This window comes from Dreissena polymorpha, chromosome 7 (assembly GCF_020536995.1).
Source record: "Dreissena polymorpha isolate Duluth1 chromosome 7, UMN_Dpol_1.0, whole genome shotgun sequence".
NCBI classification, from domain to species: Eukaryota; Metazoa; Mollusca; class Bivalvia; order Myida; family Dreissenidae; genus Dreissena; species Dreissena polymorpha.
The window spans coordinates 78,413,798-78,429,841 of NC_068361.1; the positions used below are offsets into that span (position 1 = coordinate 78,413,798).

The 16,044-nt window shown below is 35.2% G+C and overlaps 1 protein-coding gene across 5 annotated transcripts in view; it reads right to left on the bottom strand.

Annotated features, from left to right (window-relative positions):
• Positions 1–4,348: 4,348 nt before the first annotated feature.
• LOC127838419 (kinesin-like protein KIF28P) overlaps positions 4,349–16,044 on the bottom strand; it is a 53,168-nt gene continuing 41,472 nt past the window's right edge. For 2 of the 5 annotated variants that reach the window (XM_052366178.1, XM_052366180.1), the window contains 7 exons: positions 15,217–15,477; positions 13,546–13,709; positions 13,192–13,262; positions 12,546–12,584; positions 6,532–6,652; positions 5,926–6,119; positions 4,349–5,249 (listed from right to left, as the gene is read on the bottom strand). In XM_052366178.1, the coding sequence (XP_052222138.1) occupies positions 5,944–6,119; positions 6,532–6,652; positions 12,546–12,584; positions 13,192–13,262; positions 13,546–13,709; positions 15,217–15,477 (832 nt within the window). In that variant the 3' untranslated portion in view covers positions 4,349–5,249; positions 5,926–5,943. The remainder of the gene's footprint in view (positions 5,250–5,925; positions 6,120–6,531; positions 6,653–12,545; positions 12,585–13,191; positions 13,263–13,545; positions 13,710–15,216; positions 15,478–16,044) is intronic. The other 3 variants (XM_052366179.1, XM_052366181.1, XM_052366183.1) reach the window with 3 other exon arrangements.

The following is a 16,044-nucleotide window of genomic DNA, read 5'->3' on the forward strand; positions in this document are numbered from 1 at the left end:
TATTCCCCCTACAAAAGGTAAATACCGTATTGATATCGGGAGTGTCATAGGCGATAAAGACTAAAAAAAAACTATACCTGGTCAACGGAACACAAAATTGCAGAAAAAGTGTTTTGTCTTTGTTACGAGCTACATCATCACTCGAATGGGACGAAATTAACCCATTTATGCCTAGTGGACTCTCCCATCCTTCTAAATTGGATCAACTTATTTCCAAAATTAGAGATGTCTAGTATATTTATTTTTATATTTAGAATACTTCTTACACAAATTCCTTTAAGCAAACAGCGCAGACCCTGATGAGACGCCGCTTCATGCGGCGTCTCATCTGGGTCTACGCTGTTTGCCAATCCCTTTTTTCTAGACGCTAGGCATAAATGGGTTAACATTCTCAATGGAACTTGCTTATTTCATGCAATCGAGTTTCGTTTTTACACAAAAATGCTCGTTTTTGTCAGACAATATTTTCCATATGAATTTCCCGGGACAATATCCGAACATCTACGAGCGAACGCGAGATTGACTTCGGGCAGCTCATGCGAACTACGTCATGCCTTCGACGCTGCCCGATGCCAGTCTCGCGTTTGCTCGTAAATGGTCGGATATCGTAGCGGGAAATTCGCATGGAATATATTGTGGCACAACAAATAAAAACGAACATTTTGTATCTCGTCAAATCTATGTTACCATACCACATCTAGCGTTGAATTTTGGGCCTATTGCTCTAAAGAACACTGACGTTTTATGAGTCAACTTTGACAGAATATTCGTTCATTTTGAGTATTGATGTGGCTTCAAGTATTTGACATGAAATATGTTTCAATTAACTAGGAACGGCTATACCCACTTAATCTAATGTATAACCTTGGTAGATGAATATATGTAACTGGCGAATGGTTCAATATATCTTATCTGTGCGATTTTTTGATTTTCTATTAAAATAGAATCAGATTCAACAAAACAAACAATTTTATGCCAAGATATAATACATTTTAGAAAAAAGCAATAACAAAAGATTAAAAATTATTTTTTACAAGTATTATTCGTACTTTCTAACGACGTCGCGATTGACAACTCAAAAGTTATTCATTATATTACTTCACGCTACAAATCAAGCGTCAAAGCGATTATTTTGTATTATTTCTTTCAAAATGTGGACCTAGAAATTGATAAAGAGAAAAACAGGATACTGTCCTATCGTTTTGTAATATATCAAGTTCGGCACGAGCAAAACAAATATATTTTCTAAGCCTCACCTGATATATTACACAACGGTAGGGAAGTAGCCTGTTATCCTGTACTATATCAGTCTCGTATTGGTATACTCGTGAGCTGTTTGTCCACAACTTGTTTGACATTTCCTGTTTCTATAAAAAAGAGCTAAAATAGCTTTGTCATAGGAAGGCTGTTACAGGAACTTACCTTTATTTAACAAAGTAAAGCAAATGAAGCTTGTGCGAAATTCGAAAATAAATAAATACCAACATAATGCAAAGGTGAACGAGTTGAAAAAAAGTAGATCATAGGCATAATCGGCAGTCGTTGAAAAATATCATAAAACTGCCACTTTTGCTATTGTATAACATACATAACTACGAATACTGAAAACAACAAAACACATGAGCAACACATGGGATACTTTATATTATATTCTATTATAGGGACATGTATGGTTAAAAACGTGTACAGCATAAAATGCATGTTCAATCATAATGAACCAGGAAACATCCTGCTTTATAAAACAAGCAGCTTGTTTCAAACGCCTTACTTTGAACTCGGAAGCACTGGAAGACATGACAAATAGCCGTACCTCATTAACAGTGTATACATATCGATCTACTTGTGAAATAAACACTTGTAAATCAACTTGTAAGCAAGAACAACGGTCAAATGACAATTCCATTGATAAGTGTAGTTCAAATTGTACAGACAATCAGTTTTCTATTATTATGCATAAATTGTTTTGGGCTTTTTAAATGACTTAACAAATGTTGTTGTTTTTTAAATGAAGATGCGAATGAATTTTTCAATAAATAAGCCTTTTGTACGGCCCCAGTCATAAGCATTATTACACATAACAGTAACAGCCCCTATTTAAAAGTTTAGTGTTCTTCCGTCTATAATCTATTCCTGTTTCTATAAACGGCGATGACTTTCTATTTGCAGCACAAACAAAACAAAAGCGACTCCTTATCGGACCGTACGAATGCAGTCAAATACGTAGAGAAAGCTTATAAAAATCATATAAGTAATTTGTCACAGCCAACGACTGTACTCGAACAATCGGGTTTTAATGCACGTAGTCAATATTTCCGAATCGTTTGGGAAAAATCAGCGAGTGATAACACTTCTCTTACTCTATCTAGAAATGTTCTATATGATTTGTATCGACTAATGTGTAGTCTGAAATGAACTAATATAGCTTTGCACAACGTCGAAATTATCATAAAACATGTATATGTTCGAAATATATAATGGTCTATGTCCAAATCACTTGATGAACTTTACGAACCTATCACAAGATATTGTTTTCAACAATCTATTCTACTTGAAATTGTAAAACATTCAAACGATAATGTTTTTATATCAAGATCGAACTATTCGAAATCTTTCATACAATGGTCTGCCGACATCTGAAACAATTCTAATGAAACAATGCATTTAGCAATTAAACCCCGCTTAAAAAAAATATTGAAACAAAAGGCGAAACTCCAGCATGTTAGTTTGTTTGAGACAGAAAACATACATTTTATACGCAAGACTAAGAGATTGTTGTTGAAAATTAAAACAACATTTATAAAACAAAAAATGAGCGTTCGCCTTTATATATTTGCGGAGAAGTTAAATCTGTTCGACACTTTTTACACGGTCACTATTTACTTTACAACGTATAACTCTTTTCGATGCTGCATCCAATCAAAACATGATTATGATACTATTATTTTTTCTTTAGAAATTTTGATCACGATACAAACTGCAATTTTTAAGAAATGACCAACAATTTACTAAGACTTCGAATGTCTTTTCATAAAATTCCGCTAGTTAAAAACTTGAAATTGGTTTTGATCTGAACAGCACTCATTTGAGCTTTGTTGTGGGAAAACAGGGCTTAATGCATCTTCGTCAAGTGTTTTTTCCAGATTAGCCTGTGTCATCTACAATCAGGGACGATACTTTTCGCTTTTTGTGAGTCTTTTCCTTTAAAAGAAGCATCTTCTTGGCGTCCATAAATTTTAGGCGAGAGATGTCGTCCCTGCTAAGCCTGTGCGGACTGTGATTTCACCGAATATATATTTCATGTTATTCTTAAATGCTTTAATTGTGTGTGTGTGTGTGGGGGGGGGGGGGGGGGGTCCGCACAGAATGTTTGAAACGAAACTAACAATATTTACTTAAAAAATAAACTAAAAGCGTTTAGTTGATGCTGTTGAAAATCATTAACAAGAGGGTACCTTTGCAGATTTGTTTATGATACGTTAAATTGAACTGGCGAAAATCATTAGCTAGAGGGTAGTTTTGCTACTTCCTTTTGTGTAACAACAGCGTTTTGCAAGTTTTCAAACTTTATTCATACACTTATAATATAAGTACACTCAATGTTTCTGATTGTAATGTCACATGATATGAACAATGAAATATCTCTGAATGTAAATATAAAGCATGTATGAGTATAATACTGACCGTAATGGATGAAATGAAAAAAAAAATGTAATTGCAAAATCAGAATTTTGAACTTACAAGTTCAATGCAAAAGCGGTTGGCCATCAGGCGGACCCCATCACAGGTTGTTTACCCGACCGCAGGAATCAACCGATGTCATCTGCTAACAAGCCATTTTAACCCATTTATGCCTAGTGGACTCTCCCATCCTTCTAAATTAAATCAATTTATTTCCAAAATTAGGAATGTCTAGTATGTTTATTTCTATATTTAGAATATTTATTACAGGAATTCCTTTAAGCAAACAGCGCAGACCCTGATGAGACGCCGCATCATGTTAAACGAGTCCGCTGCAAAACGCAAGAACATCAATTTAGCCCTATCAAAGGTTCAATGTAAACCACAATTGTAATCCGCCAGCAAGCCTCTAACTCAACACAAGCAGCGCATGTGCAGTCCACACAGGCTAATCAGGGTCGACACTCTCCGCCAAACTTTTCGTTTAGAAAAGTATTCCTTTAGACGGAGAAATTCATACAATCTGAAAAATTTCGTCCCTGACTAGCCTGTGCGTACTCCACAGGCTAATCTGTGATGACACTTTACGCGCATGCAGTTTTCACAGAACGCGGCACCTGACACCTCAACAATGTTGAAACACATGATATAGTCAAACTGCTACATTCAATGGAAAATACACACATTTTTATTAAAATTCTGCTGGACAATGGCTTTTAAATATTTTCAAATTAAGAAGCGATTGCATAAGCCGGTAAAAAAAACAACAGTTGTTCAATTCTACTCACACGGACGATCTCAATTTTGGTGCCGACACTAGATTTTGGGCGGGATTTTCCAGTTTGGGTTTCCGATTAATTGTTTTATCGATCGTAGACATTTTAAAGAATTCTTTCATTGAACGTCGTTACGTCAGTGGAAAATGACTTAATTAAAAAATAACGCCAAAAGCCCGACCTTCCCTTTCATGTGGGTATTTCAATGGAAACAACAAACATTATGACTTGCAATTGATAACCTGTGTGGTAGGGCAACATTCAATATCAAACTCTGATGGTCATGGAGATACAAATGTAGAAATTAAAGATATAAATTCTGACAAAATAATAAAAAGTAACATGAAAGGCATAAAACGATATTAACTTGAATATGTTCACAAACAAATATACCACATAAGCACATCATTTTCAGATTGTGTATTAACAAAATGAGCGATTGCAACTTTTAAATTGTGAGAAACCATATTTACACTATATCCCGTGTTAGAAGCATCCATATTTCCCATTTTAATTAATCGCAGACATAACTTTTAGCTGCTCTCCGACCTCTCATCGAGTAAATAACGTCTCAGATTTGTAAATTTTTCGACATTTTCACTGTTTTGACTTTAAAACTAGTTGTCTATCACTTGTCTGTGCTAGGTCTTGACTTGCGTAACGCGTTTGCCGCACTTTTCTTCAGTGACGTCAAACAGTCGTTGAGGTGATCGTCTGCTTGCACAAGCGTCTGCTCGTGATCTTCAAACGACTTCCGTAAACCGTTCACACCGACCGACTGCTTGGAGGTTGAAACTGAAGATAAAAATTTAATAATAAAAAATAAAAAATACAATAATAATAATAATAATAATAATAATAAGAAGAAGAAGAAGAAGAAGAAGAAGAAGAAGAAGAAGAAGAAGAAGAAGAAGAAGAAGAAGAAGAAGAAGAAGAAGAAGAAGAAGAAGAAGGGGAAGACGAAGAAGAAGGAGAAGAAGAAGAAGAATGCAAAAGAAAGTCTCTTTTCTCGTACAAGTTAATTTGTAGTTTCTTGATTTGGGAAAAAATGAGGAATTTGCGTTCATTTTCCAACGAGTTTTTGTGTGCGTTAATTTCGTGTTTTGGTCAACCCATGAAATCAACAAAAATTAATTTCCCATTAATATCAATGATTCCCAAGTATGTAAAAAAGTAATTTCAATAGAGATTTATTAATACACATACCCAATATTCCTGACTAAAGACAAATGAAAAAAGCAAACACAATGAAACGTAATTTAACCCATTTATGCCTAGCGTCTCATCAGGGTCTGCGCTGTTTGCTTAAATGAATTTCTGTAAGAAATATTCTAAATATAGAAATAAATATACTAGACATCCCTTATTTTGGAAATAAATTGATCCAATTTAGAAGGATGGTAGAGTCCACTAGGCATAAATGGGTTAAAAAGTATAATTTATGATTAACATCTGTTTATCTGTGGCTCACCAAAGTCTCTCATGTCCTTCATTTTGTTCTGCACGTCTCTACGTCCCGGAAGAAGTCTCTGAGGGCTTTGGCGAACTCCAGATCCAGACCCCCGTGGGGCCCTTCACTCTCCGCACCCGCTGGTGGTGGCCCGTGGGTCGGGCTGACCTTCACAGAAGGAGCCCGCTCCCGGCTGTTCTTACGTTGGAGAGCCGCTGTTATGAATAGAATTTGCATTAAATACTGTTTTCGCACAGGCTTATCTGGGACAACATTTGTCATTAACACTGGATTTTCGTATAGAACAAACTTCATTTAAAAAGTCAACAAGAATTTATTCAACACAGGGTTTACAGGAAAATTATTTCTTCTCAAAATATTAAGTATTTGCCCCAGGTGTTCAAAAATGTATCAGGTAACAAATCTTTTATTTTCTATTGGGATGATATACATTACAAACTCTAAAATGTACTGAACAAGAAAATACTTTATGCAAATTTTGTACTGTGACAAAGTCACCCAGAATTATCAAAACTCTGTTCCGGAAAAAAATATCACTGTAACCTTACCAACTATTTCAATTTTTTTTTTAAACAATTGGTTCCTTAGCATTTAAAATTTACGTACACGTACTTCTAGTTTCAAGCAGTTTCACTTTTTCCTCGCATTTCATGAGCGACTGCTTTAACCGGAAGTTGTCCTTGCGCACCTGCTCGTAGTCTGTGCGCAGCGTTTCCAGCTCGCTTTCCTGGAGCACAGTACGAAAACGAACTTAAATTATGATGAACCTAAGAAATTGTCTCTGGTATGGATCGAGCAACGGTATGTTTTTAAAGATCTATTATGGTGTCAAACCACCCATTCATTTTATTTTAATGTATCACTGACAAAGAACATAAATCCGGACATTTTTGCTAGTTTTTGCTCAATTTCCGAAGCTAACTGAAATGAAAACTTTAAACATGACAAGTTGGGTATAGTTCTTATATAATTAGATATATATTGTCGCTTTATATTGTATAAAAAGTGAATACACACTACTTAATTAGAAATAAGTAAACGACGATTTTCATGTAGAACAACCAGGATGCAGGATCACGTGATTTTGTGGGGTTCCCCCTTTTAACTTGAATGGATTTAAACATGACGGTAAGTGGTGCTTTATTTCAAATAACTTTTTAAAACAATTTTTCTTCAGAATTTCAACTGGTGCATTAAAGACAGTTTTTTATGCGGCTTATGGAAATACGAAATACAGCAGAATTACTCTCTTTAATAAGCCTGTGTTCTTGATCAAAATTCGATTTGTACTACACGGTTATGCTTCATGCAACGTGAAATTGTGTCACCGATTTAAGACGTATTCATGGATTTATACCTTAAGACATCAGCACAAACTGCAATAAAAACTGTCTTTTATGCACTGAGAATTTTTTCAAATGTACTATAATATCTTGAGATATTTGGAAAAAATACATTTCTTAATGGTGTGATTACATTCGTCCAGCCCGTGTGTAAACCCCTTAAAACCCCTTTGATTCTGCACCCTGACAACGTACGAGTTTATACAGCAGTAGATTGCCTAAATCGGACACTGTTTAATTGGATGTAAATTAAAAGAATATGCACTAAAATTAACATCTAACTATACTCGTCTTTGTACGTAAGTATATTTCTTTCGAGCCCGCTGGGCTAGAAAACAAAAATCTATTAAACTTAAACTTAAGGCCACTAAATACCGGTAGGTTAACAAAATTGACGGTTATGGTTTTTGAAATCGAGTTTCGTTGCTTCCATTATCTTTTCTACAATGCTTGCTTTTATATAATGTAAAATATAAATTCTTTAAAAAAATACAATTCTCACAAAGTCATGCCTTTTACATAAATGTCAGAAACAATCGGCCTTTATCGTGTCTTTAATTATAATAAATTATATTTGAGCGTCGCTCTCTCAAAAGGGTGTTTAATGCATGCGTGTTAAGTGTCTAGCACAGGCTAACATGGGACGACACTTCACGCAAATGCATTGAAATCCCTTTACACAGAGCGAGCCTCACACATACTTCATATAGAATTCTTGTAACCAAGATACGGAAGAGTATAGTGACCCCCAAAATGTCAACTAGTAACCACCATTGTCATAATGGTTATATATCATTTTAATAAATCTGTTACTTTTAACAACTGTGTATAAGTTTTAGTTATATAACTTGATTTGTATAAAAAATTATATACAAAAATACACATTACATTTGTTACGTAGACAGAACACGAACGCATTTAAGCAAACTCATTTAATTTCAATGATAAAAATTTAATTCTTATCATTTAATGTATTATTTCGTTGAAATTCGTAGATAAAAAAATCGTACTCCTTATAATTAAACGTATTGTTTAACTCATATATTCACAATTTTAATAAATAATTATTACACAGTTGTTATTAAGATGATTACATGTTAATAAATACATACATCCTTATTTGTCATTTTTGACGATGCTAACAGCATCGTCCAAGGTATCATAATCGTAAAAAATTTCTCACAATGGCGACCTATGTAAAAGATCGAGCCAGTCCGATTGAGATAACTCGATTTTTCAGTTACTTCCCTTTTGCATTCGACACTGCGTAGGAGATTGCTCGTCATTGATTACATTCTCCTAGCAGAGTTGTCGTTCGTGTTTCAATATTCAACAATGGCCGCCCCAATGAGAGTCTCGAGTCAAAATTTTCTTACTGCATAAATTGACTTGTTTCGCTATTTAGAAGCTGTCATTTATGATATATGAATTATTTATTCACTAAATCTCCGCTAATGACAACAAAGGATGGAATTCGAAGGATATATTCGATGTGAATTGATCACTTTCTATGGCTTCACCCATGAGAGACTTGATAACACTCGTGTCAAAACTTTCTTACAGCTTAAATCGGCTTGTTTCGCTATTTAGTAATGCAACAATTAATGGAATTCGAAGGATATTTTCAATGTGAATGAAGCACTTTCTGGATCTCGACAGTTTGACAAGGCAAAACTGGCATACTGATGATACTGGTATTTTTAGTTATCAATTTAAGTCACATTTTGCTTTATAAATGTTTTTTAAGCATTTTGCGACTTATTGAATGGCTATGATACCCGATATCAACATGTCATATGGAATTTGCATATCACCAAGCTGTCCTGAAATAAATCATTGATTACAAACTCATTACTCAAATTACTGGTAAGTATGAATTCTTTCTTCTTTCTATTTAAGTAGTTGATGTCATTACAGTCCAAATAATTAGACGTAATTTACCGTTTAGTCCATGTGTATTGACCTCATATTTATAGGATTAGATATTATGTTAAAAGGGGCCTTTTCACAGATTTTGACATGTTTTGAAGTAAGTCATTAAATGCTTTATATTGATAAATGTAAACATTAGATATTAAAAGCTCCAGTTAAAAATCCATAAAATTCTTAAACAAAAAGAAGTCCGCAGCAGGGCTCGATCCAGTGACCCCCTTAGTCCTGGAGTAAAAACGCATTAGCCTGCTCGACTATTCTGCCAAGTATAAATGGTTGACGTATTTTATACCTTGTATAAGCAATCTTCGTAGTTTCACACAATTAAACAACAACAACATAACTCATCAAATTATTCAATCGTTTCGCGTTGCAACGCTTTATAATTTTTAAATCGTTAAAAGATGCATATAATGGCTATATCAGACCATTGTAAATGTTCAGTAATACTGTTTCCTAAAAATAACATAACTAAAACGAAAATTTGCAAATCCGATACAACTTTTTTCAATTTTTGTCAATTTACCAAAACGTGAAAAGATCCCTTTAAAGTTAAATGAACCATATCCCAGTAAAAGAGACATTGAAGCGATTGTGGCCAGTTTAGATCCAGTTCAGCCTGCAGTTGCTTGAAAGCTGTTTGCTTAAGAGCGGTTTTCTGACAATGACAAATAGTTTAATTGGATACTGATTAGACTGCCCTTTTCCTGTGACCTGGCTAATTAAATTCAGAAGCCTGGTAACAGTTTAACGTTAATGTTACCAATGTGTCAGACCAGGGCCTGGATTTTGAAATCTAGGACATGCATGGTCAGAAGATGTCATTGAAGATTATACATTTTTTCAAACACATACAAATGCATACAAATATAAATAATAAAATGCACTAAGTCAGAAGGCATTTGACTTCGGCTGGTGCCTTGGCACACCAGGTGTTTCGGTTGCAATAGTTTAATGGACTCACTACTTGGATGTGTAGTTACATTATTTACAGTATATCAAACAGTATTTAGCATGAACCAATGATTTTTTCAAACATAAATTATTGATGTAAAATGCTTGAAGGAATAATATTTAAGGTTTAACTCTTTCAGCAATTATATGATGTCATAGTTTTGGTTATTTTGCTCACTTGTTATGATGTGACAAGGTGAGCTTTTGTTATCACTCTTTGCCAGATTCTTATGAAACAAGTCACCTCTATGTCATTTTTGGTTTCATATTCTATCAAAAATTAGGGAACTATGTCAAATATAAGAAAAGGTCTGTTAATACTTTAGTGGTCACATTCTCTCTCTGATCCACTTGTAAATTGGTTAGAACATTATTTTAAAAGGTTTCAACGTCAAGCATGAAAGTAGCATATTTAACATTTAGGTCACAAGGTCTAGTCTCAGTGATTAACAGGTCACGTTCCAAAGTGGGTCATGTGCTTCCAAGCATTTGATCAATAACTAAAATCATTAAAATCCATGTTAAAACTTACATTTTTTTACATGATCTTCATGGCAGTTGATCAGAATGTTCAAATAAATAAAAGTAGGATCTCGGTAACAAGACTCAACTAGATCGGATAGACGCAAATAGTTTGTTCATACTCACAATGCCTTTTTTTTCTAGATCTTCATGAAAAATTAGTTAACACCACTAGGAAACAATCAGTTTCAGGTGAGCCACATTGTGCTGTTAAAGCTATCTATTTATAGTATAGATTGTTACAAAACCTTGTTTATCAATAAAAATAAATGAAAAAATGGCTTTCTAAAACTTGTAGTCTTGAATGATATATTCATCAACTTGTAATCTACGACAATATTCTGAGAAGAAAAACAAAGTTTGATTATTATTATACCCCAACATACTGTGATTGGGGGCTAGCACAGGAATTCTCAATTATGTTCCTCGAAAAATAATGGGTTAGCATATTGTTGCTGTTTTATCCAGTTGTCTAGACCATTTCTCCCAAAAGAATTTTAAGTTCAAATATGAGATATTTAGGTAAATAAATTTCATTGAAGGGATGCAGTGTCCAAGAACGAAAACGATTGCACCACAGCCATTAACTAGTGACCTGCGGATAAATGACAAGCAATAAAAATTACACAATTGCGGTGATGTAGATTTACTTAAATGGATGCTTATTTATGTTATGCTTTCCGGTGATTTTTACAGAAATATCAGTGAAATAAACTGGTATTTCACTTTTTTAAACAGTGAAAAATAACAGTGAAAATATCGATATTTTTCGCATTTTTTCTGGGAAAATCGATATGCCACCGAATGCAACAAATATCCTCTATATATCCATCCTCTTCAAAAGCATCGTCAAACCAGTACTTTCAGTACTTTCAGTACTTTGATTTACCTTTGCAATCACACATGTACTATTTTTACCACGGAAATAATAATGTGCATTACCGGTACACATGTTTCCGCCCCTTTGGTTTTCATTATTTTGAACACATAATCGAACATACAATAATATATATTATATATAATATTTAAATTCTTGCCTTATATTTTATATACTTAAAGATAGAACAAAAATTCACGCTGCATGAAGTAAGAAAGAATTAAAATATATTAACAGTTTCTGCCGGTCGAGTTATATATTTCACAAATCCATTCATTATCATATCATAAATATAATTGGATATACTTTTCGTACAAATTAAATCCAAACCACCAAACTATGTTATGAAATGCATAACAATAAAAACAATATCTATTTAAAAAATATAAAATTCCAATGAAAAATGACAAAGCAAAAGGTCGTTAGAAAAGCTAAAATAAAATAAAACAAGCTTGTAATTTCTCGATGGTGTTTTTCCAACAACAATAATTATAATAAAACAATTATAAATAATAATAATAATAATTAATAATAATAAAAATAATTATAAATAATAATAATAACAATAATTATAATAACAGCCATACCCATCTTACCATTGAGCGACAACAACAGTTACATAGTAAGCGAATAAAAATATCATATATTTACACACACACATACACACACACACACACACATATATATATATATATATATTTATTTATTAACTCATTTATGCCTAGCGTCTAAAAAAGGCCTCGGAAAACAGCGTAGACCCAGATGAGGCGCCGCATGATGCCGTCTCATCGGGGTCTGCGCTGTTTGCTTAATTGAATTTCTGTAAGAAATATTCTAAATATAAAAATAAATATACTAGACATCCCTAATTTTGGAAATAAATTGATCCTATTTAGAAGGATGGGAGAGTCCACTAGGCATATATGGGTTAAACTACACGGACACTAAAGGTTAAATGTGGTGTCTATATAATATTTCGTGCCCACACTTACTCGATGCTTCAGCTGTCCTATCACGTCTGAAGTCGCGTCCTGAGTAAGCAGCATAAACAGATGTATGCATACACCATGTATTGGGAGATATTAATCATAATGACTTTGATTCAAGCTCTGTGAATACGGGGCTTTATACCTGCGCACAGGCTAATCTGGCACCACATTTTCATCGTAAACTGGATTTTCACTAAAAACAGACTTCCTTTACACAACGAATACCTTAAAAGCGGAAAGTGCCCGACTCTTTTCTGGGTCGACACTTTACGAATATGCATTAAGCCCCGTTTTCCCAGAGCACGGCTAATATATATCAATTTAGTAAAAAAAAATCATTAAAACTGTGTAAAATCTCAATCAACACACAGTATCAAAGCCTTGTATGAAGCATTTTTGATGTTATAAGGAACGTTATATTTTGGGATAACCGCATGAGGACAAACGGACGGACGAACGAACGGATGGACCTAACTTCATATGCCTTCCGGCGTCAGAAAAGGCTGGGAGCATGACAAATATGGCGCAAAGCGTATAGCTTTCGACCTATGTTAGCTTTAAACGTCCAAGGGCTCTACTCCCGCGATATGAGAGTATCAGCTTTATAAACAGTAAGCACCAAAACGCCAGTGGACTGGCGGTTACCTACCATGTGAGAGTCACCATTGAGAATGCCATTCGGCTGATGTAGTTGCTGATGTAGTTGCTGATCTTCGCTCACTGAAACGAGAAACAGTACCGTGGAATAGAATATTATACTACGTGCGAGCATAATTCGGTGCCTTTAAGCCGGATTAAATTCAAAAATGTTTTGCATTAACCTTTCCATGGCGGTAACATATGCAGCTTTAAACATCATTTATGGTCACCGCCCTGTATTGTACAGGCATTGGGTCACGTGCGCTTCAGACAATTTAAGCGAGTGTTCGAAAAAGTTTCTAGCTAAATTGGAAAAAGCTATTTGGAGTTTTCGCTGAGTCTGCAAAAATTTCTCCAAATTTACCTTGTTTTCCCCAGAGTTCGAGCACGAGAGAGTTGGTCTGCAGGTAATCTAGTATCTGCTGCGTGACGGGCCGAAAGCTGTACTGCTGCTTGAACTCAAACTCAACATAACTCTTGTGCCAGACGTCACGGGTCTTGGCGGGCTTGTGGTACGGCATCGTGAACCTAAAACACGTTACGGTGTATGACTGAAAGTTAGAGATAAACGTTACGTTGCAGGACTTAACGTTATAGGTATACATTACGTTGTAGGAATGAACATAAGAAGTAAACGTCACGTTGCAGGACTGAGCGTTAGAGGTAAACGTTGCTTTGTAGGAATTAGCGTGAGAAGTAAACATTGCGTTGTAGGAATGAATGATAAAAGTAAACGTTACGTTGTAGGAATGAACGTTAGAAGTAAACGTTACATCGTATGACTGGGCGTAAGAGTTAAAAGTTACGTTGTAGGAATGAACGCTAAAGGTTAACGTTACATCGAAGAACTGAGCGTTAGAGGTATAAACGTTACGTTGAGGACTGAGCGTGAAAGGTTAACGTTACGTTGTAGGAATGCACGCAAGAAGTAAACGTTACGTTGTAGGATTAACGCTAGAAGTAAACGTTACATCGAAGGACTGAGCATTAGAGGTAAACGTTTCACTTTAGGACTGAGCGTGAAAGGTAAACGTTACGATGTAGGAATGAACGCTAGAAGTAAACGTTACGTTGTAGAAATTAGCGTTGGATGTGAACGGTACGTTGTAGGACTCAGCATAACAGGCAAACGTCACGTTTTAGGACTCAGCTTAAGAGGTATACATTACGTTGTAGGACAGAGCGTTGGAGGTAAACGTTACGTTGTAAGAAAGAACCTTAGAAGTACACGTTACGTTGTAGGAATGCGCGCTAGAAGTAAAATTTAATGTTACGTTGTATTAATGAGTGCTAGAAATAAATGGATTGTTTTAGAGTTCAACGAAAACATACCCCCACTCACAATGGACCAAAGCGACTTAAAATCATTTCTACAGAAGATAATTGCTGTTTAATTTTCGAGTGTACCGAATGTGGATTAATTTCAATGGGCATAAATAGCGCTTTTTGCATTATTCCTTTGATTATCTTTATATAATTTGCCAGGCGACCTGTGACCAAAAGAGGCGAACAATGTTCGTTCACTCGTTAATTTTCTTTTTTCCATTTTTGTTCGGGTGTTAAATCTATTTATTTAAAACACAAACATGCTGTCTAACGTGTATAGCTGATGTCAAAGTAAAAAAATGTTGATGAAAGGTTTTCCTTTTCCGAAAAAAACGTCATTAATTACGAATCTTATGAACATTTTGCGCAAATATCCTCAGTTACTCCAAAATGCTCATTCAACGGTTAAGACCAATTTATCGAGAACAAGAGATGTGTTTGTCAGAATCACAATGCCCCCTAATGCGCCGATATGAAGCAATATGTTGTCCTTGGAGGATGATCTTGACCTTTCACCACTCAAAATGTGCAGCTCAATGAGATACACATGCATGCCAAATATGAAGTTGCTATCTTCAATATTGCAAAAGTTATGGGCAATGTGAAAGTTTTCGGACGAACAGACTGATTGACGCACAGACTGACGGACAGTTCTACTGCTATATGCCACCCTACCGGGGGCATAAAAAAACGAACCCAATCCACCAACCTGCACTCGACGCCACGCGAGTTATCGTCGCTGATCCAGCGTACGCTCATACACTGAGGGATCTTGCACAGGACGTTGATCGACTTGCCCACCAGGTCACGTGGCTCCAAGATGACGTCATCCTCGATGACCACGCCCTTCTCGTTACATGGTAACAGCATCACGTGCACCACCGCCTCCTCCTTGCCATGGTAGTTGTGCACGGTGAAGTGCTCGTCTATCTCCGCGCAGTAGCTGACGCTCTGTAGCATGATGTGGCAGCTGGGACGAAAGTGTTTGAAGCGATATGGTAGCATTATTTCGTGTATTTATCAAGATTGAAGAGATGTTGTAAAATTATTTCATGCTTTTAGACAGCTTAACCCATTTATGCCTAGTGGACTCTCCCATCCTTCTAAATTGGATCAATTTATTTCCATAATTAAGGATGCCTATTATATTTATTTCTATATGTAGAATATTTCTTACAGAAATACCTTTAAGCAAACAGCGCAGACCCTGACCCTCTCATCTGGATCTACGCTGTTTGCCAAGGCCTTTTTTTCTAGACGCTAGGCATAAATGGGTTATCATTATTTCATGCTTTTAGACAGCTTGAAGCAATGCCGTAGAATTTTTTCGTGTTAACCCTTTCAACATTAGAGTCTCATTTTGACGAATGTGTAGTCCTTATAAAATCGATTTAAATTTAAGACCTTTCTTACAAGATTCAAAGTGAAAGGATTTATTGTGAACTATAAGATAATGATGAGCAGTAGACAGAATAAAACCTGAACAGACTGCGAGTTACTCGCATGCTGTTCTTATTTAATGCTGGTTGCATTTTGC